Source organism: Mya arenaria, chromosome 12 (genome assembly GCF_026914265.1).
Source record: "Mya arenaria isolate MELC-2E11 chromosome 12, ASM2691426v1".
NCBI classification, from domain to species: Eukaryota; Metazoa; Mollusca; class Bivalvia; order Myida; family Myidae; genus Mya; species Mya arenaria.
In genome coordinates this window covers 66,706,193-66,732,561 of record NC_069133.1, presented here as the reverse complement: position 1 = coordinate 66,732,561, position 26,369 = coordinate 66,706,193, and the positions used below count along the sequence as shown (strand labels likewise).

At 37.7% G+C, this 26,369-nt stretch overlaps 2 protein-coding genes across 8 annotated transcripts in view; one reads left to right on the top strand and one right to left on the bottom strand.

Moving 5' to 3' along the window:
- The window catches only part of LOC128211996 (nucleolar protein 16-like), a 36,536-nt gene that overhangs the window by 3,189 nt on the left and 6,978 nt on the right, over nt 1-26,369 (bottom strand). The gene's annotated exons all lie outside the window — the stretch shown is intronic.
- On the top strand, nt 310-25,360 carry LOC128211994 (testicular haploid expressed gene protein-like). Of its 7 annotated transcripts, XM_052917195.1 has the most exons (11): nt 2,387-2,735; nt 5,184-5,258; nt 7,839-7,869; nt 8,188-8,235; nt 17,979-18,041; nt 18,286-18,420; nt 18,753-18,890; nt 20,236-20,283; nt 21,068-21,215; nt 23,418-23,525; nt 23,862-25,360. In XM_052917195.1, exons 1-11 carry the CDS (start codon nt 2,720-2,722, stop codon nt 24,150-24,152), a joined length of 1,101 nt encoding a protein of 366 aa, XP_052773155.1. In that variant the 5' UTR covers nt 2,387-2,719; the 3' UTR covers nt 24,153-25,360. The 7 variants fall into 7 exon arrangements, with proteins under 7 accessions (XP_052773156.1, XP_052773160.1, XP_052773155.1 ...); XM_052917196.1 differs by lacking the exons at nt 2,387-2,735; nt 5,184-5,258 and adding an exon at nt 310-468; XM_052917199.1 differs by lacking the exon at nt 5,184-5,258.

The following is a 26,369-nucleotide window of genomic DNA, read 5'->3' as shown; positions in this document are numbered from 1 at the left end:
CAAATAGATGCATTTCCTTGACATTTATACAAAAACAAAGAATCTTAATGTTTAAAAGTAACTTTAGGACAATATACATAAAAGTGCTGTGCAAGGCAATATCAGTTCTTGTATCGAATCCAAGATTTTCATCATCTTTGATATCACGTACACGTGATCTAATTGCGATCTCAATCAAACAATGATCGCTTGATAATGAGCAGGCATCAAATACAATATTGAATTTCAAGGATATTGCCAAATTTAGGGGTTTGTTTTTAACTCTTATTACATATGTGTAAGCTCAGAACAGTGGATCGCACACAAGTAGCTCATGTCGAACATTCATTGCAAAAAGGATATGAACTTATTGTATAAATGTAATACGGACTTGGTTGTACGACAGACGTTAGTGTTTTAACGTCAGTGTATGGACGTTCTAGATGCAGGCAAAAAGGTCGCCGCGGAGTCTTACTGCCGGCTTTGTAGGTAATGAACCATTAAAATATACTTTATTTAGATGCCCATTTATTAATTTACTAAAAATATTTTAGGAAACAAGCTTAATTTAAAAAAAAAGGAATCAAATAGTCATTGCTAACGAATCTTTAATACCACTGCATATTTCATAAAAGCCAACGAAGTCAGCATCAATATCAATGTTGTCATAGCTCACACACATCGTTATATACATGTACGGGCAAGACGGCGAACCGTCAAATGATGTTTTGTTAATATGTGCAAAATTAAAATTATCAGCTTTGATGTTTATATAGTTATTTCCTTCATTTTTGAGAAAGAGTTTTACTAATGAGTAACAGATCTTTTAGCAACATAACCGTTGCAATATTAACACCAACAGTTCAGTTCTTTTTAACGTTTTAGCCGCTTTGCAGACACAGTATACTGAGATAACGTCATTATTTTATGTTATTCAATTTGCACTTTGGGGTGGCAGGGAGGGGGGATGCACAACCGACAAGCTCCCTCAAAACTTTCATTTTATTGAGGTATTGTAATGACACGTATACAATCGTTCATGTATTTTAACCCTTCATTCAAAAATACCTTTTCACACCTTATAAAGTGGGTCAAAATAAGGTATCGGTACTTCCTAACATTCAACCAACTGGGGGGGGGGGGGAGTGCACGGGCCCCACTTCCCTGCTAGACCGCCACATTCGCTGATGTAAAAAGCAGAAATGATCTTGCAGTTATGTTGTTGGCATCATTTTTTAACCTTGAGTGATTATTTATGTGTTATTTCTGTACCAAAAATGAAATGTTTATATCATGAAAGATACAAACAAATGTTGTTACGTCCATATTTCGACGTCATCCGTTTCTAACACTCACTTCGGAAATAAAAGTTTGATTTTTAGAAAGTTTTTCTCAGACTTGTTTACCATTATTATATTTTAACAAGACATGTAGATAGAACGCTCCATGTCGCTTCTATTTCTTCTGCTCGTAATGTCAAGACTTTTGTCACATTTAACGATGCTATCATAACTGGTAAGAACAGAATCCATAAAATACACATTGTGAGGAAAAAGCCAATGTTCTGAAATACCAAAGATATTAACATCTTTTTGCAGTAGACATAGGATAAATAAGATGAGCTAGAGAATATACTGTTATATTCCATGTTACAGTATTCAAGTTCATAATGGCATGGTTATCAAATAAGTACTGTATAACGTGGGGTGATATTTTAACTTAGTAGGTATAAGATCATCTTTGATTGGAAGCATTATCATGAAAATAGCCATAAAGGAGTGACTACATTTCATCAGACCACTACGCGATTTTCTATCTTATGCCCATTACACATTAAAGCTGCACTCTCACAGATTGAACGTTTTAACAACTTTTTTTATTTTTTGACTTGGAACGAGCCAATTTTTGCGAAAAGCCATGGAAACGCGTTATATAAGACTGCTGACAAAAACTTAGATCGCAGATTTTTGTATTTAAGTTCAAAAATTGATGTTTTATGCATTTTTCTTAAACCGTTAGTAACAGTTTAAGCCATAAAACATTAATTTACGAAAAGAAATATGATAATCTGCGATCTGATCTTTTGTCAGCAATCTTGTATCATTGGTTTGCAAATTCATTTTATTAATAATTATGAAATTAATTATGAAACTTTAAGAATAAAATGCCATAAACGGGCTGAATTGAAAGTTTGAAAGTTTTATTGCCTTTCTGTCAATTGGAAAAATATATTTATTAATCACGTTTATACAAATGTACTTTCACTATTATATACAAATGCTTTTGAATGGTGTTATAGATTTTATCTATTTGATGGCGTTATATGTTTGACCTATTGTATTTAAATCACAATATATAAATCGGCTATATACAAATCGATCGTTAGAACTAAAGCCGCCGCGCATATTGGATTTCATTTGTCATTAACTGAGTTAGCGTATTATCAGAGCATGCTTTATTTCATTTCAGTAATTTAAAACCGGACGTTTAAATAACAATTGAAATGCTATATGATTTACACTTTCATTGAAAGTAAAAACAGAAGATCACGTGACGTTGCGCGCCGACAATAGAACGTTGCTAGGAATCCACGTGACGTCGTTGAGGACAAGGCCGCCAAAACCGTACCATAACATTGACATGTGCTTAAGTGATTCTCATTTAATGAGATTTTAATTTGGCTGAAAATCGTGTTCATATAAACGATATAATAACTGGATTTATACTCAACTACTGAATAATGGCGACATTACAAGGTATGGAAGTTAACTTATTTGTGTTCAAGATAAGATTAAGCAAGCAGCCTCTTCAGACCCACTTGTTTTGTTAGGATACTTGATTTAGTCTATTGGTAGACGTTAATTTATCTTATTTTCTCTCAATGTTATGTAATGCTGAACTTTTAAATGACCTTATCTCGAAGGAATCGGTATTACAGAAACAAGGCTCGTTAAAGCGCTTAAAGCGTATGTATAGACAGATTAAAGAATAAAGCTATTATGTTACTCTTGGAAGAAACCCATGATTACTTAAGCGCCTAGGCGTTAAATCATCAATACATATGACATAAAATCGTTGAGTCCAAACAGCATTCATGTACATAAAACGTATTGAACAAGAAATCATGGAAGTCGGATAAGAATAAACAATTATACAAATAAAAAAGTGACATACATGAAAGCAGCGATCGAATATACTTGACAAGTGACTAGTTAGTTGCAGTATGGTAGCTGTACAAAAAAAAGATTCTATACAGCGTTCAAAACCCTACACTTGTTAACAAAACCTCTGAGACAAAGTCATTAATAAAGAACACTAGTACATTATGCACCAGCGCAATGTATATGTACAGGAATAGCAACTTATTAAATGCATAAAGCTAGTCAGACCCTAATGGGAATCATTTTAAACTATTACCGCTTGATTAATTCTTGATGTGTATCATTTCCTGGATTCAAAAACATGTTTTATGAGAAATTATCAGTCAAATAACAAGTTTATTTAAACTTGAATTACCCTACCTCCATTTCAGATTTTTTTTATAAAAAAACGACATCACCAGAGAGACAAGAAAAATATTTATTTTGCAATGTTTTGGGTAATAATTTGTATCATAGTAACAAGAAATATATTACTTTCAGAAATATCATTATTGGCCACATCACCAACACATAAAATCAAACTGTATATGGTATTTCAATTTTAACATACTGCTTTGACCGCGTACAAATTTGAACATCGACGTTTTATAGCCAAATCAACAAGTTCAAGAACTACGCCTGTCTTTATTAACAATTAACTTTAACCTTTAGGAATCATAATACAAGGAATCATTTTTTTTACCATCTTGTTGAAACAAAGTTTGAAATTTCCAACCATCTATTTAAGCCGTGCCTGCAAGCAATGAACTCTTTAAAGAAGCTTATATTTATGTGTAGAAATGTATACTTATTGAATTACCTTTTAAAACAAATACAATATACACTCTATAAAAAATGTTACTACCTAATAAAAACAAAGAAGAAAAAAAAAGAAAAAAAAGAAATGTGCTTCTGTTTGGATTCGAACCCCTACATTAAAACCCTCAAAGGATTTGAAGTCCTGTGATTAAAACATGCTAAAGCAATAATATTGAAGAGAATCACGTGGAGGTTTCCATAAGGGATGTGCTACCTTTAACAAAAAAACAACGAACCACAAGTGATTTTGTTTCTGAACTTTAAAAGACCAGGGTTGGAGTTCTGTTATTCACGGGTTAGAAACCCCGGGTGGTATAAATGTCTACTGGCTTTCAGATACATGAGGTAATATACGCCAATCAATATCACCTTCTTTGCCAAGTCAGATCCAAAAAAAAGAAGAGATTGCCTAATACAAATCCAAGTTTATCGCTCATATTATTGCTAGTTGAAAGTATAGAGCCTACAAGTCGGATATTGCACAGTCTCGTTAAAAGGTTATCCTTGCTTTAATTGTAAAGATATGGCATACACTTGAGAAGCCAGGAGCGATCTGGTTAAATAACTTAATAACGAATCGCAGTGGCCAGAAGCTGCCCAAAATACTGACCATTGGTGTACGAAAGAAAACAATGACAGATATACTAGATTAAATCGAACTGACGTTTCGTGAATTTATAGGACAAAAATAATGTTTTTCCCACCCAGATAAGTAGATCCAAATATTTGGCCATACTGGAAATCCTTATCTTGCCAATGGTCAAAATTAAAAAGTGTTACCGTATGTACAAAATGAATTAAAATACAGTTTTACTAAAGTCTGTACTTTGTTTAACTGAGGTGGGAGAAAAGGCATCTACATTGCCGCTCGTGTAAGATAGGTTCATCCGAGCCCTCGAGAGAGGTATAAATATTAGCTCTAAGCTCCTTAATCCTTACTTATCATGTATGTAATTTGTCTTTGCTTTATGTACTTATATAAAATAAATATTGTTTAAACCAATGCTCGTGCAGGGTAAACCTAGTTGCCGCAAAACACTCAACTCTCGGGTTGGGGTGAAACTACATTACTAGGGAGGATACTTATAAATTTGGAATGCTGAAAATTCAACAGACAATCCTGGACAAGTCTCCGAAAAGGAAACATTGTTTGCTGATTTAGGGATTCGGTCAATATGACTTATATTAGACCGTTCAAAGATTTTCGCGCCAAAGCTTAACACCAGCCCAATTTATCTATTGTAGAAGTAAGCTTTAGGGGCTCGGATAACGAAAGCGAGGCCCGCCTATTCAGAGATACGACCCCAAGAAAGAGTGGTGGTAAGCAGGACGGCACTGGGTGCATTGTAACCACTGTCGGTATACTTAACTGATCACTTTCTGCCTTCGAAAGTTGTGTGCTATTATACGTCGGTTTCGTATTACATATGATTTGATATGATCCGTGTATATATTTGAGCATTCACTCTGTTACCAAGGTTTCCACTCTGTTACCAAGGTTTCCACTCTGGTACCAAGGTTTCCACTCTGTTACCAAGGTTTCCACTCTGTTACCAAGGTTTCCCCTCTATAACATACATCACGTCTTACTATTGAGACATTGTACAGAAACGGAGTTCATGCACCAACAGATTGGACTCCGAAAACTAACGTTGATTTCTGCTTGTTTGCTTTGCATGTACATGCAATTAAATACCTGTTCACATCACGAAATAATAATCATACTGTGATTCTTTGCGTATACCGCGATATATTTATAATGTATACACATGTTTTAGCTTTACAGCAGCTTTTTAGGGCTCTTTACCAACCACGACCAATCAATATCATATCAATCACTACCATTGGGTTCTTTACCAATCACTACCATCGGGTTCTTTACCAACCACGACCATTGGGTTCTTTACCAATCACTACCATTTGGTTCTTTACCAATCACTACCATTGAGTTCTTTACCTACCACTACCATTGGGTTCTTTACCAATCACTATCATTGGGTTCTTTACCAACCACTACCATTGGGTTCTTTACCAACCACTACCATTGAGTTCTTTACCAATCAATACCATTGAGTTCTTTACCAACCACTACCATTGAGTTCTTTACCAATCAATACCATTGAGTTCTTTACCAACCACTACCATTGAGTTCTTTACCAATCACTACCATTGAGTTCTTTACCAACCACTACCCTTGAGTTCTTTACCAACCACTACCATTGGGTTTTTTACCAACCACTACCATTGGGTTCTTTACCAACCACTACCATTGGGTTCTTTACCAATCAACACCATTTGGTATCGTTATACTTCACTAATCACTATAATTGACTTTCTTCACTTTGCCAATCATTATCACTAGTTTTCTTAACATAACCATTGGGTTTCCTTGCATTACAATCACTATCATTGGGTTTATGTACCAAACCGTCGGATTTCTTAGGAATCCCTATTTTGGATTTGTTTACTCTGCTAATCAGTTACATATGGTTTCTTCACTCTACCAATGCAATGACTTCCATCAGGTTTTTGTACTCTACCAGTCACTTCCAATAGTTTTCTTTACTTAACCAAGCAATACCATTTGGTTTTCTTTACTTTACCTGCAATACCATTTGGTTTCTTTACTTTACCAAGCAATACCATTTGGTTTTCTTTACTTTACCAAGCAATACCATTTGGTTTTCTTTACTTTACCAAGCAATACCATTTGGTTTTCTTTACTTTACCTGCATTACCATTTGGTTTTCTTTACTTTACCAAGCAATACCATTTGGTTTCTTTACTTTACCAAGCAATACCATTTGGTTTCTTTACATTACCAAGCAATACCATTTGGTTTCTTTACTTTACCAAGCAATACTATTTGGTTTCTTTACATTACCAAGCAATACCATTTGGTTTTCTTTACTTTACCAAGCAATACCATTTGGTTTCTTTACTTTACCAAGCAATACCATTTGTTTTCTTTACTTTACCTGCAATACCATTTGGTTTCTTTACATTACCAAGCAATACCATTTGGTCTCTTTACTTTACCAAGCAATACCATTTGGTCTCTTTACTTTACCAAGCAATACCATTTGGTCTCTTTACTTTACCAAGCAATACCATTTGGTCTCTTTTCTTTACCAAGCAATACCATTTGGTTTTCTTTACTTTACCAAGCAATACCATTTGGTTTCTTTACTTTACCAAGCAATACCATTTGGTTTCTTTACATTACCAAGCAATACCATTTGGTCTCTTTACTTTACCAAGCAATACCATTTGGTTTCTTTACATTACCAAGCAATACCATTTGGTTTCTTTACTTTACCAAGCAATACCATTTGGTTTCTTTACTTTACCAAGCAATACCATTTGTTTTCTTTACTTTACCTGCAATACCATTTGGTTTCTTTACATTACCAAGCAATACCATTTGGTTTCTTTACATTACCAAGCAATACCATTTGGTCTCTTTACTTTACCAAGCAATACCATTTGGTTTTCTTTACTTTACCAAGCAATACCATTATGTGTCGTTTAGTTTCAACCGTCTTTCTAAGAACTTACATATTATAAACTTTAACCTGCCAATTCCACGTGAGTAGACACAGATGCAAGCCCGACATGTACGTATAGATACTATACACGGAAGTTTGAAAGTCGCTTGCGAAATTCCGCTATAAACTTGCACGTGTTGGCTCGCTGATACTCGTATACATGACACTCCACGGGTCATTCTGGGAGTGTACAATTAACACATACCTAGATGACGTAGTGTACACGTACCCATGTTTCCCTAACAGGCAATGCTGCGCAATATCTCAGCCTCTCAATTCTTTCGTTCTATATTACTTCAACAAACCACGACCGTGTTATTTTACCATTAAATGAACCATTTTCTATTTTCAGCCGAATACGAGAGGATTCGTGACTCCGGAAGGTAAGAATTTCCAGAAATTCGTATGTTTTTTATGAATATCTAATATTTGATTGATAGGTTTCAACTATTTTTAGAGAATCAAGACCATCATTTTCATTTTAACCTTTAACTGCTATATCTACATAAAATTACAGACATATACACGGATTTTGCGAACTTAACAAATGTACTTATAAATATTGCACTGTATCACTAAATGCGATAAATGGACATTATGTCTAGTGTACTTAACGTCAATGACTGAAAGTTTGTTGCATTGAAATATAATGCAAATACATCCATTGTTAAACATTGATTCACCATATTTCCCGTATAAAGCCGACGGCCGGGCTACGGTAGGTCCCGTACAACCATCGTTACCAACAGGTATCTACATGCACGCGTGCTTCATTTGGCGGTTGGATGTACGGGAGATCACTTAAAGGGACTCTCGTGCGAATCAGGTTCAGATCTTGCGGGTGTGATGCGAACAGACTGCTTACAACAATGCTCAAACATCATTGGATTTATAACAAAAGAGTTTTGTTCAGAAGTATTTGAAAAAATGCTATGCCTTTATTTGACGAATCCCGCTATTTAACACTATACATATTGAATGGCATAATTTTTCTGTCAGTTGTTGTTTGGTGTTTATTACAGAACAAGAAGGAAATAACTTTAAGATCTGAACAGAATTTTAGAAAATGTCGCCAGTGTAAAATCTGTGAGAGAGTCCCTTTAATTGTCCCTATGTTTACGGCAAGTTTTGAGTGTAGTTTCCAGCATTTAGCATGAGCATTTAAAGCTTGGTCATGTCTGTTATACGTGCGACAAGAGCGCCAAAAGCGGATGTCAACGCCCGTCCGTTTTCTCAGTCGATTAATATACGTAACTAGATATTTATATAAGCCACGGTTATGACCATTGCTGCACATCATGCGTATTGTGTTGAAGTTAAGGCAAAACTTATCATTGTTACCTCGGCGATTACGCCTCCGACGACTACATCAATGTTATGACAATATCCGTATATTGAGTTTTCCCTTGAGTAAGAGACACCTTCCGATATTAAAGTCAAATGGAGAAACTCTCCACTATAACGATCAAATGGAGACATCCTACGCTGTAACGGTCAAATGGAGACACCCTACGCTATAACGGTCAAATGGAGACACCCTACGCTATAACGGTCAAATGGAGACACCCTACGCTATAACGGTCAAATGGAGACACCCTACGCTATAACGGTCAAATGGAGACACCCTACGCTATGACGGTCAAATGGAGACACCCTACGCTATGACGGTCAAATGGAGACACCCTACGCTATAACGGTCAAATGGAGACACCCTACGCTATAACGGTCAAATGGAGACACCCTACGCTATAACGGTCAAATGGAGACACCCTACGCTATAACGGTCAAATGGAGACACCCTACGCTATAACGGTCAAATGGAGACACCCTACGCTATAACGGTCAAATGGAGACACCCTACGCTATAACGGTCAAATGGAGACACCCTACGCTATAACGGTCAAATGGAGACACCCTACGCTATAACAGTCAAATGGACACACCCTACGCTATAACACTCAAATGGAGACACCCTACGCTATAACAGTCAAATGGAGACACCATACGCTATAACAGTCAAATGGAGACATCCTGCACACTTTCAGTCAAATGGGGCCACCCTCCACTATAACAGTCAAATGGAGACACCCTACGCTATTACAGTCAAATGGAGACACCCTCGACTATTACAATCAAATGGAGACACTCTCCACTATTACGGTCAAATGGAGACACTCTCCACTATTACAATCAAACGGAGACACCCTCCACTTTTACAGTCAAATGGAGACACCCTCCACTATTACAATCAAACGGAGACACTCTCCACTATTACAATCAAATGGAGACACTCTCCACTATTACGGTCAAATGGAGACACTCTCCACTATTACAATCAAACGGAGACACCCTCCACTATTACAATCAAATGGAGACACCCTCCACTATTACAATCAAATGGAGCCACCCTCCACTACTACAATCAAATGGAGACACTCTCCACTATTACAATCAAATGGGGACACTCTCCACTATTACAATCAAATGGAGACACCCTCCACTATTACAATCAAATGGAGACACCCTCCACTTTAACAGTCAAACGGAGACACCCTACACTATTACAATCAAATGGAGACACTCTACACTATTACTGTCAAATGGACACACCCGCCACTTTTACTGTCAAATGGAGACACCATCCACTGTTATTGTCAAACGGAGTAACCCTCCACTACTACGGTCAAACGGAGACACCCTCCACTATTGCGGTCAAACGGAGACACCCTCCACTACTACTGTCAAACGGAGACACCCTCCACTATTACAATCAAATGGAGACATCCTCCACTATTACTGTCAAACGGAGACACCCTCCACTATTACAATCAAATGGAGACATCCTCCACTATTACAATCAAATGGAGACACCCTCCACTATTACAATCAAATGGAGACATCCTCCACTATTACAATCAAATGGAGACACCCTCCACTATTACAATCAAATGGAGACACCCTCCACTATTACAATCAAATGGAGACACCCTTCACTATTACAATCAAATGGAGACACCCTCCACTATAACAATCAAATGTGGACACCCTCCACTATTACAATCAAATGGAGCCATCCTCCACTATAAACAATCAAATGGAGACACCCTACACTATTACTGTCAAATGGACACACCCGCCACTTTTACTGTCAAATGGAGACACCCTCCACTATTATTGTCAAACGGAGTCACCCTCCACTATTACTGTCAAACGGAGTCACCCTCAATTATTTCAGTCAAACGGAGTCACCCTCCACTATTACTGTCAAACGGAGTCACCCTCAACTATTACAGTCAAACGGAGTCACCCTCCACTATTACTGTCAAACGGAGTCACCCTCCACTATTACTGTCAAACGGAGTCACCCTCCACTATTACTGTCAAACGGAGTCACCCTCCACTATAACTGTCAAACGGAGACACCCTCCACTATTACTGTCAAACGGAGACACCCTCCACTATTACTGTCAAACGGAGACACCCTCCACTATTACTGTCAAACGGAGACACCCTCCACTTTTACTGTCGAACGAGTACACCCTCCACTATTACAGTCAAATGGAGACACCCTCCACTATAACAATCAAGCGGAGACACCCTCCACTAGTACAGTCAAACGGAGACACTCTCCACTATTACAATCAAATGGAACCACCCTTCACTATAACAATCAAATGGAGTCACCCTCCACTATTACAGTCAAACGGAGACACCCTCCAGTATTACAGTCAAACGGAGACACCCTCCACTATTACAGTCAAACGGAGACACCCTCCACTATTACAGTCAAACGGAGACACCCTCCACTATAACAGTCAAACGGAGACGCCCTCCACTATAACAGTCAAACGGAGACACCCTATGCTATAACAGTCAAATGGTGACACCCTATGCTAGTACAGTCAAATGGAGACACCCTATGCTATTACAGTCAAATGGAGACACCCTTTACTATTACAGTCAAACGGAGACACCCTCCACTATTACGGTCAAATGGAGACACCCTCCACTATTACAACCAAATGAAGACACCCTCCACTATTACAGTCAAACGGAGACACCCTCCACTTTTACAGTCAAACGGAGACACCCTACACTATTACAGTCAAACGGAGACACCCTACACTATTACAGTCAAATGGAGACACCCTACACTATTACGGTCAAACGGAGACACCCTACACTGTTGTCTCAACAATTTTAGAGTCAACTTGAATTTATCTGCTGCCAATGACGAAGCTTTGTCAATAATGACGGGATCTTAGTGCACGACAACTGTGGAATTCAGCTTGTATGATATCCGCTTCTATAACAGTTTGTTTGGAGGGGGGGGGGCAACAATACACATACATATATCATTTTTTTGACACATTAATATATCACCCTGCATTCTGCATTTCAAGCGCTCGTTTATTATTTCTCGGCTTGTGGGTGCAGTAATTCATACGCAAAGTCACTGTGGCTGTAAAAATATACCCATTACAGGAATATAAAGCATTTGTTAAAGCCAAGATTATCGCAGCTGCACGAATGTAAACAAGTGCATACGTGTGAGTTGACGACAAAGAAGTTGTACACGAGAGCTACGGTGGTGAATCAGTTGTATAGTTTCACTGGTGAGAGATTGCCCCGGACAAAGAGCAGGAATGCTTGCCTTATAAGAAAAATTAGAAATCAATTAAGATCTGCCTCGAATTGCTGTTAACCATGTATAAGATAATTATTGACATTAAAACCAGACGTATGAGCGTATGACTCATTCTTCAGTCACGTGATTTTTATCAAGCCTCCAGGGTTGGTATTTGGACGTTTTTGGTATTTGGAACAACGCTTTCCAGTTGTTCACTTGTTAGATATAGATCTCACCTTGAGTTGAGTTTTTTTTTAAATTTAAAATTCTCCACGTGAAACAGGAATCGGCAAGATAGCATGGGAGGCCAACGCGCCTTATTGGTTTGAGGACAGCACGTCTAGTGGGCTTGAACGCATCATACACATCTAACAAGTATAACATTGAACACTTAGACATGCACTTACAAATTCTTCAAAAACATTTGCATTCTCTACTCTCTATGAGGTTAGATTATAAAAGAGACAGCCCTATATATGAGGACTGGAGCTCCATTCATTGTTCTACAGACATGCTGTGTCTGATGCCTCAACATTGTATGTGAATATTGGAGCTCCATTCATTGTTCTACAGACATGCTGTGTCTGAGCCTCAACATTGTATATGAATATTGGAGCTCCATTCATTGTTCTACAGACATGCTATGTCTGATGCCTCAACATTGTATGTGAATATTGGAGCTCCATTCATTGTTCTACAGACATGCTGTGTCTGATGCCTCAACATTGTATGTGAATATTGGAGCTTCATGCATTGTTCTACAGACATGCTGTGTCTGATGCCTCAACATTGTATGTGAATATTGGAGCTCCATTCATTGTTCTACAGACATGCTGTGTCTGATGCCTCAACATTGTATGTGAATATTGGAGCTCCATTCATTGTTCTACAGACATGCTGTGTCTGATGCCTCAACATTGTATGTGAATATTGGAGCTCCATTCATTGTTCTACAGACATGCTATGTCTGATGCCTCAACATTGTATGTGAATATTGGAGCTCCATTCATTGTTCTACAGACATGCTGTGTCTGATGCCTCAACATTGTATGTGAATATTGGAGCTCCATTCATTGTTCTACAGACATGCTGTGTCTGATGCCTCAACATTGTATGTGAATATTGGAGCTCCATTCATTGTTCTACAGACATGCTGTGTATGAGCCTCAACATTGTATATGAATATTGGAGCTCCATTCATTGTTCTACAGACATGCTATGTCTGATGCCTCAACATTGTATATGAATATTGGAGCTCCATTCATTGTTCTACAGACATGCTGTGACTGATGCCTCAACATTGTATATGAATATTGGAGCTCCATTCATTGTTCTACAGACATGCTATGTCTGATGCCTCAACATTGTATATGAATATTGGAGCTCCATTCATTGTTCTACAGACATGCTGTGTCTGAGCCTCAACATTGTATATGAATATTGGAGCTCCATTCATTGTTCTACAGACATGCTGTGTCTGATGCCTCAACATTGTATGTGAATATTGGAGCTTCATTCATTGTTCTACAGACATGCTGTGTCTGAGCCTCAACATTGTATATGAATATTGGAGCTCCATTCATTGTTCTACAGACATGCTGTGTCTGAGCCTCAACATTGTATGTGAATATTGGAGCTCCATTCATTGTTCTACAGACATGCTGTGTCTGATGCCTCAACATTGTATGTGAATATTGGAGCTTCATGCATTGTTCTACAGACATGCTATGTCTGATGCCTCAACATTGTATATGAATATTGGAGCTCCATTCATTGTTCTACAGACATGCTATGTCTGATGCCTCAACATTGTATGTGAATATTGGAGCTCCATTCATTGTTCTACAGACATGCTGTGTCTGATGCCTCAACATTGTATGTGAATATTGGAGCTTCATGCATTGTTCTACAGACATGCTGTGTCTGATGCCTCAACATTGTATGTGAATATTGGAGCTCCATTCATTGTTCTACAGACATGCTGTGTCTGATGCCTCAACATTGTATATGAATATTGGAGCTCCATTCATTGTTCTACAGACATGCTGTGTCTGATGCCTCAACATTGTATGTGAATATTGGAGCTCCATTCATTGTTCTACAGACATGCTATGTCTGATGCCTCAACATTGTATGTGAATATTGGAGCTCCATTCATTGTTCTACAGACATGCTGTGTCTGATGCCTCAACATTGTATGTGAATATTGGAGCTCCATTCATTGTTCTACAGACATGCTGTGTCTGATGCCTCAACATTGTATGTGAATATTGGAGCTCCATTCATTGTTCTACAGACATGCTGTGTCTGATGCCTCATCATTGTATGTGAATATTGGAGCTCCATTCATTGTTCTACAGACATGCTGTGTATGAGCCTCAACATTGTATATGAATATTGGAGCTCCATTCATTGTTCTACAGACATGCTATGTCTGATGCCTCAACATTGTATATGAATATTGGAGCTCCATTCATTGTTCTACAGACATGCTGTGACTGATGCCTCAACATTGTATATGAATATTGGAGCTCCATTCATTGTTCTACAGACATGCTATGTCTGATGCCTCAACATTGTATATGAATATTGGAGCTCCATTCATTGTTCTACAGACATGCTGTGTCTGATGCCTCAACATTGTATATGAATATTGGAGCTTCATTCATTGTTCTACAGACATGCTGTGTCTGATGCCTCAACATTGTATGTGAATATTGGAGCTTCATTCATTGTTCTACAGACATGCTGTGTCTGAGCCTCAACATTGTATATGAATATTGGAGCTCCATTCATTGTTCTACAGACATGCTGTGTCTGAGCCTCAACATTGTATGTGAATATTGGAGCTCCATTCATTGTTCTACAGACATGCTGTGTCTGATGCCTCAACATTGTATGTGAATATTGGAGCTTCATGCATTGTTCTACAGACATGCTATGTCTGATGCCTCAACATTGTATGTGAATATTGGAGCTCCATTCATTGTTCTACAGACATGCTGTGTCTGATGCCTCAACATTGTATGTGAATATTGGAGCTCCATTCATTGTTCTACAGACATGCTATGTCTGATGCCTCAACATTGTATGTGAATATTGGAGCTCCATTCATTGTTCTACAGACATGCTGTGTCTGATGCCTCAACATTGTATGTGAATATTGGAGCTCCATTCATTGTTCTACAGACATGCTGTGTCTGAGCCTCAACATTGTATATGAATATTGGAGCTCCATTCATTGTTCTACAGACATGCTGTGTCTGATGCCTCAACATTGTATATGAATATTGGAGCTCCATTCATTGTTCTACAGACATGCTATGTCTGATGCCTCAACATTGTATGTGAATATTGGAGCTTCATTCATTGTTCTACAGACATGCTGTGTCTGAGCCTCAACATTGTATATGAATATTGGAGCTCCATTCATCATTGTCCTACAGACATGCTATGTCTGATGTCTTAACATTGTATGTGAATGTAGGAGCTCCATTCATTGTTCTTTATTCATGCTACTATGTCTAGTGCCTTAACATGAATACATGTATCACATTTCAATGAATGAACCATATATTACATTATATCACCTCCAATCTGTAACTATTAAACGATTTGTTAGGGTGTCAATCAGAGGAAAATGTGTACAATATACCCAATCTTTCTCACAACGATCCAGCATGGGCTTTATCTAACGATTGTTTAAGTAAATAAATCATTTACCCATTTATTAAGACAAATATTATGACGATTGGTTAATCATTTATCCTCTTGAGTGCTTGATGGATTTGTTTGATAAACCAGTTACAAGTTTAAATACTACTATTACAAAGCGCATTGTCTCTACACACTATACACAAGTGCACATATTTGTCTGTTTCACTCATACATCATTTTGATTTAAGTGTGCATTTTTGTTTGATCTTCTCTTTTGCTTTATCTTTCCTAAACGACATTTAAAAGCCATTGATAACTTAACTTAAACTTGTAATCAAAAATGACAGAAACATGCTTTAGCAATTAGTAAAGCCAGTATTTGTCGGAATGAAATGGCATGGTAATAGCTTACAGACACATGATGTTAATACAACTGCACAAGTCCAAGCTTCAATCTAGATTCCAAACCTTCGTTGATTTGTTGTACTTGTCATAAAGGAGCAGCAAGAGACGAAACGTTTGGAGAAATCATGCCTCCGTAAATGGGATCGCCGGATGGACCGAGGTGATAGCCGAGTTTAATAATGATTTCGCGGTCAATATAAACTGCATAATTAGCAGCTAATAAGTAAATAACTGTTTTATAACATGCTAAACTGTTCCAGGTCTTTATAAACAGACGGGTTAATATGGCGTTTTTGAAGTGATTTTCCAGCGTTATTATGACGTCATTTGATTAGCTGTTTACGGTCTGTAAAGACAGTCAATACTGTCTTTTATTTTGTCTACGAAAACTTGCTTTTCGTCCAATCATGGACGTTTGTTTATAGCTCATGTAATAATATTTTTATTTGGCGGGTTTCGTTTCGACTTCGCGCATGGGCGCTGGCTAGAATAACAATTTCTCGCGCGAAACACCAACGAAAATAAAACAACCATTGCAGGTTAATCGCCGTTAGATCTTTCTTAGAAGATACTACCTTGACATATCAAAGAATGATGTTACCTTCTTTTAAGGACACGTTGTTGTACTTAACATCAACATTCGGTCTTCCAGAGTTGATCCGCGTAAACAAGGAGAGAGAAGGATTAATTACAGGGATTAGAGCTAGCGAATTTGCTAATCTTATCGGCTCTCATGTCTGCAAGTAAGGACATACTCTGGGAGTATAAAGCTTACATATGTTCTACGCAAGTTGGCTTTAATGCTTCTGAGGGGATTATGGACAACTATGTTCTAATGTTACCGGGCTAGTAAACTTGGAGGTGAATTAAGACGGACTTTGAACTTCTCTGGTCAAACATCCGAGTGATAATTACTTCGAAAATCAGGGTTCTTATAGCAAAAAAAACGCGGGATTTAGCGAGCAAGGCAGAGAAACAGAATTTAGCGAGTTAGGTAGAGACACGGGTGTTAGCGGGCAAGGTAGAGACACGGGAGTTAGCGAGCAAGGCAGCGACACGGAGTTTATAAGGAAAAGCAAGACACAATGGCACGCGTTTTGCCGCCGATTCAGGAGAAAGGGGGGAAGAAACATACCACATATACCCGTCATTCGCCCATCAACTCCAAGTATCATAAAGGATGTTACTTAACAGACATTGAAACAACGAAGAAAGTGGACGACTTCCCTATTCATATGGACCACTGGAAATTTAACCCGGGTGAAGCGAATGAGAAAATGTATGTTTAACAATTGTTGAAAATCCTTGTGTGAGGTTTCGAAGTTGATGTTTTTAGTACTTTTTACAGAGGAAGTCGAAGTGTGTATGATGAATTGCACGCTTGCGTGGTGTTGGATTACATTTGCATTGCATAGGTTGCCTCATCAGTCTGTTACTGTCATCATTATTTTCACGATCCAGTTGTTCACAATTTCACGGTATTCTTAAAACCTAACGTTGCCTTTTTATGTTTAGTATTATAAAGTCCCATACAATCATGATATCGAAATGCCATCTTACGTCCAGGTGCATGTACCTTCAAATAACATATCCATAATAGTAGTAACTAGAGTTTCAGTTATCTCGGTAACAGTACAAATATAGTTATTCAATCCTGAAGATTTTCGCCACAAGCTTAACGGATTACCAGGTGGCTCATTGATTACAGACATATACATTGAGCCACTCGCCTGTCAACGAACTGTCAACGTTTTCAGCAACGAAAAAATGAAACGTTTAACCAAATAGCATCTGTTTCAGGGAGCGCCTGCTGCAGCTTTCCCAGCCTAAAGAACCCAAGGTAGAATGGTACACGAGTGTCGGGTGAGTTGCCAACGTCTGTGCCGTTGGCATTTCAGACTTTTTGAATGTAGAAATGAAGTACTTTAAATGAAAATTGTTCCCAACGAGACAAATTAGTTCTTCAGTGACTACGAACTATATCTCATGACCAACTTCTATCATGGCTCTATAAAACTTTTAGCCATTGTTGTATTCGTATCCACCGATTTTTATCCGACCTGTCTATTCCACATATGCCGTCCCAACCCTGTTTGATATTTTACAGACCACATGTGCGCTGGGGAACACAAGAGATGATCTGGCCAGTCAAACCAGAAGCTCTACGGGCGGACTCGACGGAGCGCCTCGAAACACTCGCCCTCCCCAAAGTTAACTTCCTGAAAGGCGACAACATTAACAGGTTGGAGTTGTAGTCCTTTTACATAGAGTCTTAGGTGAACACGTGACACGTTTTAGATCTGGTCTATCCAAAGGTGAAGTCACATATACAACACCGCTTCTGAATTCAGATCTTGGTTTCCATGTATATTCCACTTGGCGTAGACATCCGTTACTTAACAGTTCAGACTGCTCAGCAACAACTTACGCGCAGTTGTTACATGTATGCCTTATTAAAAGTACCATATACATGTACGAGAAATGACTATAGGCCATTTTCTATGCGCAACCGTATTAACGTCCGTTTTTCTTTCAAGAATATTCCTTTGTAATCAAAGATTTTTTCTGTTGCAGGTCGCAGTTTTTCTACAGCTGCGGCCGGTCGTCGGTGCTATGGAAGGTCCGCGATAGCGCAAAGCGTTCAACCTCCACGGAGCGCCTCAACATCCTGGCCGAGCCTAAGCGCGCGCACAACGAGTTCAAGGAAGATCGGTAAGGTCACAATATTCAATGTTAAACTTATCCGTGGAATGGAGGATCGGTCAAGGATGACAAGCCCTTTCTTTAAATACATGTACACGTGTACAAGGCCTGGCACCGTAACACTAGACCATAGATACGGCCGCCTATGAACCCAGTGGGTTTGGTAAAACTGTAAAATCTTTGTCCATTACGTAGACCTGAAGCAAAGATGTTTGCTGAAACCCACAGGATCGGTGGTGTTCCAAATATAAGACTGCATGCTTTATCCGGCTAAGTCTATATACCACCGAGTCGGTCAAAACCGCACCTGTCGGGAATCAACCGCTCCTGTATGTGTTCATGTTGAAAACGGGAATAGTAACAAAACTATTCGGTTTGGTACCTGCGTTTCAGATTTAGAGCTGTGGTGCTTGAGTATTCTGATAAAGCTCTATGTACAAACAAGAGGAGTCTGCGTGTGACCTGTTATATGTATTATATGGAATACAATATCCTGTAGTCACTCACTTTTTATGAACACGTATGATTTGATCACGCCAAAGAGGCAAGTACCATATAACATTATAAATATATAAGTATATTAATTATAGATTTCCATTTAGGTACGTATTTCCGTGCTATGTCGTCTGGTTACCTTGGTAACGTATGTGTTGTAACTGTTGAGTTGGGTACGTGTAACGGGTATTAATAGGGCGGGGTTCATTGGAACTAAATGGTGAAACATGTTAAAAAACATTGCTTTTAACCATTTGAATTAATGGGTTATAGTTTTAAAGGACTAGTTCCAATGTTTGTCAAATGAACGAAATAGACCTAGCAGAACAGAAACATGGGTTTCAATTTATTTAGCTGGGCTTTCTGCCGATGTCTTACCAAAGATGTCGAAAAAACGACGAATTATTAACTTAATGTATAATATTCCCCTGTACTTCTGTTTTTATTTAATGAGTTATAAAGGTTCCATAGAATTGTCGTACCATAGAATTTGTAAATATATACATATGCCTGGTCTTTTGTGTAGAGAAAACTTGACGTTTATATTGTATTACTCGCAAGAGGTTACAATACTTGGCTATTCTTTTACCCAAACGTATGTTTTCGATAAGCTTTCAGTAACAACAATTACTCGGCTAATTTGAAATCGTGATGAATAATAATTTTAAATGTTATTAATGTAAGGATTACCCGTCTTTCTCTCGTGTATCCCTGCTGTATGCAGGCAGGACAGCACGCGAAACGCGCTAAGCCCAATCGTTATGGTTTAACCCCCGTGATTCTCTGTACTTTGATTTAAATGATGAAGTTGAAAGGTATTAAGTTGTTCTTGTAATTGAGTTGTTGAATGTAATTTCAGAAATTTCAGAAAATATACACATGCAGAGAAGTTAACGTTTCCAAATATGTATGTGTTGCCTTTTATTGACTAACAAAGCTGTCTTGGGTTTTCAGCAAATAACGTCTCATATAACCCTGCAAGCTTATCATGTAACTTTGATAGATGTACTGTGGCTTCGAATGGCTTTTTTCTTCTTTGATATTCTGCATAATTCCTAATCAATCTTTTATGAAGCTACTATGAGTGTAACATCTATTAATGATAAAACTTTGGCCTAACCAGAACACGTTTTTCATTTTATTTATTTTACCAATATTTAAATGAGAAAACTTTGGCCGACCCAAAATACATTTTTTATTTAATTTATTAAGCCAATACACGGGGTTATGCAGTTGAAATAAATGATCAAAAGTAATAAATGCCTCAAATGAGCAAATCGTCGGGCATGTATTGTCCTTTTAATAGGACCTGTATATCGAGAGGTGAAAGGGAAAGGGTCTTAAGTGACATGCAATAAAGCAACAAATACTAACTTACCGCTTTCACCCATAGATATATATATATATATATATATATATATATATATATATATATATATATATATATATATATATATATATGCATAATTTACCGCATCTCATTTTTTTTTATCGGGAACGATATGTTATGCAAGAATTATCAACAACGTAAGAATTAATGAATATGTTGCATGTAAAATTATGTTGCAAAAACTCATAAACATGTACATGTAATTTCTGGCAGTAATCCGAATAGGCGAAACCAGTTCCTGTTTGTCTGAATGAATCAATGTCACATGATCATTTTACTAACCATTACCATGTTTCCACAGCCCACAGTTCAAGTACAGCTGTGGACGTCAGAGCCCCATCTGGGCAACGAAATCCATGCCTTCCGGTGGTGGCGACAGAGAATACACCAGCGAGCTAGCTAAACATAAGAGACCCCACCGAGACTTCAAACCAGAGAAACCTATTCAGGTACATTGTAGAAACCATTCAGGTACATCGCAGAAACCATTCAAGTACATCGCAGAAACCATTCATGTACATTGAAGAAACCATTTAGGTACATCGTAGAAACCATTTAGGTACATTGTAGAAACCATCCAGGTACATCATAGAAACCATTTATGTAGAAACCACCCAGGTACATCGTAGAAACTATTTATGCAGAAACCATTCAGGTACATCATAGAAACCATTCAGGTACATCGTAGAAACCATACAAGTACATCATAGAAACCATTCAGGTACATTGAAGAAACCATACAAGTACATCATAGAAACCATTCAGGTACATCGCAGAAACCATTCAGGTACATCATAGAAACCATTCAGGTACATCGTAGAAACCATTCAGGTACATCATAGAAACCATTCAGGTACATTGTAGAAACCATTCAGGTACATTGTAGAAACCATTCAGGTACATTGTAGAAACCATTCAGGTACATTGTAGAAACCATTCAGGTACATCGCAGAAACCATACAAGTACATCGTAGAAACCATTCAGGTACATCATAGAAACCATTCAGGTACATTGTAGAAACCATTCAGGTACATTGTAGAAACCATTCAGGTACATTGTAGAAACCATTCAGGTACATTGTAGAAACCATACAAGTACATCGTAGAAACCATTCAGGTACATCGTAGAAACCATTCAGGTACATCGCAGAAACCATTCAGGTACATTGTAGAAACCATTCAGGTACATCGTAGAAACCATTCAGGTACATTGCAGAAACCATACAAGTACATCGTAGAAACCATTCAGGTACATCATAGAAACCATTCAGGTACATTGTAGAAACCATTCAGGTACATTGTAGAAACCATTCAGGTACATTGTAGAAACCATTCAGGTACATTGTAGAAACCATTCAGGTACATTGTAGAAACCATTCAGGTACATCGCAGAAACCATACAAGTACATCGTAGAAACCATTCAGGTACATCGTAGAAACCATTCAGGTACATCGTAGAAACCATTCAGGTACTTCATAGAAACCATTCAGGTACATTGTAGAAACCATTCAGGTACATTGTAGAAACCATTCAGGTACATCGCAGAAACCATTCAGGTACATTGCAGAAACCATACAAGTACATCGTAGAAACCATTCAGGTACATCATAGAAACCATTCAGGTACATCATAGAAACCATTCAGGTACATTGTAGAAACCATTCAGGTACATTGTAGAAACCATTCAGGTACATTGTAGAAACCATACAAGTACATCATAGAAACCATTCAGGTACATTGTAGAAACCATTCAGGTACATCGTAGAAACCATTCAGGTACATTGTAGAAACCATTCAGGTACATTGTAGAAACCATGCAGGTACATCGTAGAAATAATTCATGTACATTATAGAAACCAATTCAGTTGTAGAAACTCAATCTTGAAAGTTGTAGAACCCCCTTAGGTACGCAGGAGAAACCTATTCAGGTACTTAGTAGAAACAGTTGCTGGTACTTATGCATAACTTAAAAACTGCCCTAGCTACGCTACACTTCAAATACAATCCCAGTGGGAATGACCATATCGGATAGATATCAGCTTCAAGTCGGCAGATCAGCCCAATGATGGTCCAATATTATTCAAGTATGTGTACTGGTACACTGTTGATAAATTGTGAATCATTTACTTGAATAACTAAAATACTTTATATATTGAATACTTTATGAGTGCTTTTGAACCGATCAGAAAATAAAGAGATCCATTATCGGACCTTTATAGATTATTTTTTTATACAAATTGATAATCAACTAAGTATCTTTGAGCTTGAGCTTGTCTCGCACAGGGCGTCAAGTCCACTGTGGCAATAGTGGAGCGAAATGTGTTAAGTATTTAAAGTTACTAAATAGAGAAAAAATAGATTTATGTGAAACCACATGTTATCTGAAAGAAAGTCGAACCGATAATGAACATAAACATTTACGTTATATGAAATATACCGGTCCGACATCTATCCGATATGGGGTTGCTTACTGGGATGAACCGTAACAAAACATATCCATGAACATATAACCTTGTAGGGGTTAAAACATACTAGTTTGCACAGTGTTGAATGTGACACGTTATCCTGTCGCCAGTACTTGAAATACAGTCCAGGGAATCCATATGCATTTTCAATTCCTTCGATGTTCATCGATTGATGTTGCTTGCAGACAACCATCCCGCACGCTGCCTTGAAAGCGGAGGCGACTGAGCGCCTTTTGACTCTGTCCACACCCAAGCCACGGCCTGACGGACCCTTCCGGGAACCAGACTGGGAGGTAGGGGACTCCACAAAGTTTGCAAGTATTCAGGTTGTATGTATGGGTCCAAAACCATAACCATGTATAGGCAGTCAGAGTCAATAAGAAAAAGGGAACCTTATTTAAAAGAAGTGCAATTGTCACATTCTAGTGGTTTTCCTTACGGTGCTGGTGATCTTCAAGTTCTTCCAGTTCCAGCAAAGAGGACCAGTACGGGGAGCAGTATACATCCACATAATAATGACCAAATAATAATAAAAAGACATTCTTGTCTCTATGAAAAATACATTGATATAAAGAACGTTAACCTTAAAAGGAGCCAATATCAGTTAATTTAAAACTTTTCTCCTGCAGGTTCCGGGCAGCGCAAAAAATGCGACCGCCTCCTCCCGTTGCCTCGAGCTGGCACGGCCCAAGCCGGCGGTTGACGGGTACCTGCTCCCACGTGACGAGCAGTGGGGCGTGACCAAGGCGGCCAAACGTGCGTCCTCCACCGGAAGAATTGACGAGCTTTCCAGACCAATCGTTCGGGCGACCATGGATCACGTTCAGTTTAACCCAGACGCTTTCCTCGTGAAACCATTGGCACTTAAAGGCGCTTTCCCGCCTAGAGTTGAACAACTTTCTCGACCGATTGAGCGTTAATGGTTGAACAGTTTAGGCAAACAATTTCTATAATTGAATACAAAGATATTGTTTTAAATTAAATCAAATTTAAATAAAGAAAAACATACAAAATACTAATACTTTCTTTTTCAAACCATTCCTAGAGTTCTTTAAATCGGATCTGCCTGAGCTAAAGGTGCAATATTAGGAGAGTACCGTAGTTTACATAATTAGAACATAATTCTAACAAATATTTAGGCAAGTATACGTACGTCGTAGTTGTTTTAGTGAACAAAATACAACTCTTTTATTGCGAACTTACTTTAACGGGCGCATAGATCTATAGACTTCCTTTAATCATGCATCTATTTTTCTGTCAAAATATAGCAAACTTCCTGCCGTAGTATGTGTATATTCAATATCATTTCACTGTTGATATTTGTTTGAAAGTGACTTATTCATTATGATCATGTCGAGAAGATCGGATGGACATTAAAATCTACAGATTACATTAAAAACGCCAAACAAAGTGTTACATTCGGCCTAAATCAAAGAATATTCACATTTGCTTTATAATGGGCAAAACGTCTGAATCCGCCTTGTGTTACTATCTATTTACGAGGTGAATATTTCTGTTTGAATATTATATTCTAATGTATAACTGTGTGAAATACGCATTTGATAAGACCATACAACGGAGAGAACGGACACTGTATTCGCCCCCCCCCCCCCCCCCCGTGATATATGTTTTGTTGAGTTTGTCTGTTGCTGTTCTCTGTTAAGCATATTTTCTCTCTCTTTTTCTGTATAAAATGTCTGAATGTATTAAATACCTTGAGAGGTCAAATGTGATTCTGCTTTGAAGGTCAACTTTGCTCTTAAGAAAGTGATGTTTTATACATGTAGTATGTTTTATTGTTTCTTATCCATGTAAATACATGTTCCTTTTGTTATTTATTACCAATGAAGTATTATGAATACTGTCAGTATTAATTCAAATTTAAGTGTTTATGATAGCATGATTGATAAAGCAATTCAAGTTGTGTGTTTGACATTCAACTTTGTACTTGTCTGTCTTATTCAACCAAGCACTTCATCTTAAACAGTAGAAGGTATTTTGAAAGAGTAGAATGCACATTTACTTGTTATCATGTAGTTTAAACAAATTTTGGAGATTTTTTATTTATACTGTTGAAAATAAAATGTACACGGTTTCTAGAAATAACCACAATAAAGAGTATGCTCTATGTGAGAGTTTGTGTTGTAAATTCTTTGAGAAACAAAACCCCAAGAGAGCCAACCATTCCTGTAATGGGCGAGGGTACGTGTTACAACCAAGTACCCAGATATCATCCTAACTAACAGGAAGCCGAACCAACCCGATATAAATATTCATACAGGCGAAACATATATATGGAGATATTTACAAGTTACATGATAACCCTATAACACATGCAAGTAGACTTGATTTAATATATGCTTTTGTTAAACAAAGTAGGTAATTACCGACGGCGGTCAATAATTAGAATCTTTCATAATTTGATTAAGCTTATCAATTTCATTCTTCTTCAGACCAGCTATTGACACTAGTTTAATTAATGACGCTAGATGTTAACTTTTAAAGAAACAAGACAGACTTCCAACATTGTGTACAACTATTCATGTTTTATGCAGCATGTGGGGCACATATAGGAACAACATTAGCCAATATCAAAGCTCATCTGTTTTTCTAGGGTATGTTAAGGGGCCTAACTAAGGGTATAACTTGATGAATACTTAAGCAGGAGTTATGCAACTTACATGGTGTCTCCATATTGTAATGTGCAAGGTTTCAAGTGAATGACTTCACAAAGGAAAATGATTAATTGCTAAAGGCGTTTTTCATGCCAGTAAAAATAAGGTCATATGGTAAGATTACTGCATTTTTTTGTCTAAAACATGAACATTGATAAAACACCAAGTAATTGTTCTATATTTAGCACTTGATTTTGTGAGCTTGAGTTCACTTAAATGCTTCAACAAGACCAACTGCTCATTGGAAAACTTTGTGAAAATATAACTTACCAGGGCTGATTTTTGTTAGCAGTGGAATACATGAACAAGAGACATACATACTTCAATATTTATTCAACAAACAATGAAATCCCATTTTCACACAGTTCCTACAAACACTTTTCAAGAGACGTATTCATTGACATAATCTTATAAAAATTAAAGAATTTTTTTTTTTTAAACTTTTGACACAGTTTTACATTT

What these genes read in the sequence shown, in the direction of transcription:
- LOC128211994 (XM_052917195.1), top strand. An exon ending in GAATGGTACACGAGTGTCGG is followed by an intron (nt 18,042 to 18,285) that starts GTGAGTTGCCAA and finishes GATATTTTACAG; the next exon opens with ACCACATGTGCGCTGGGGAA. An exon ending in AAGTTAACGTTTCCAAATAT is followed by an intron (nt 20,284 to 21,067) that starts GTATGTGTTGCC and finishes ATGTTTCCACAG; the next exon opens with CCCACAGTTCAAGTACAGCT.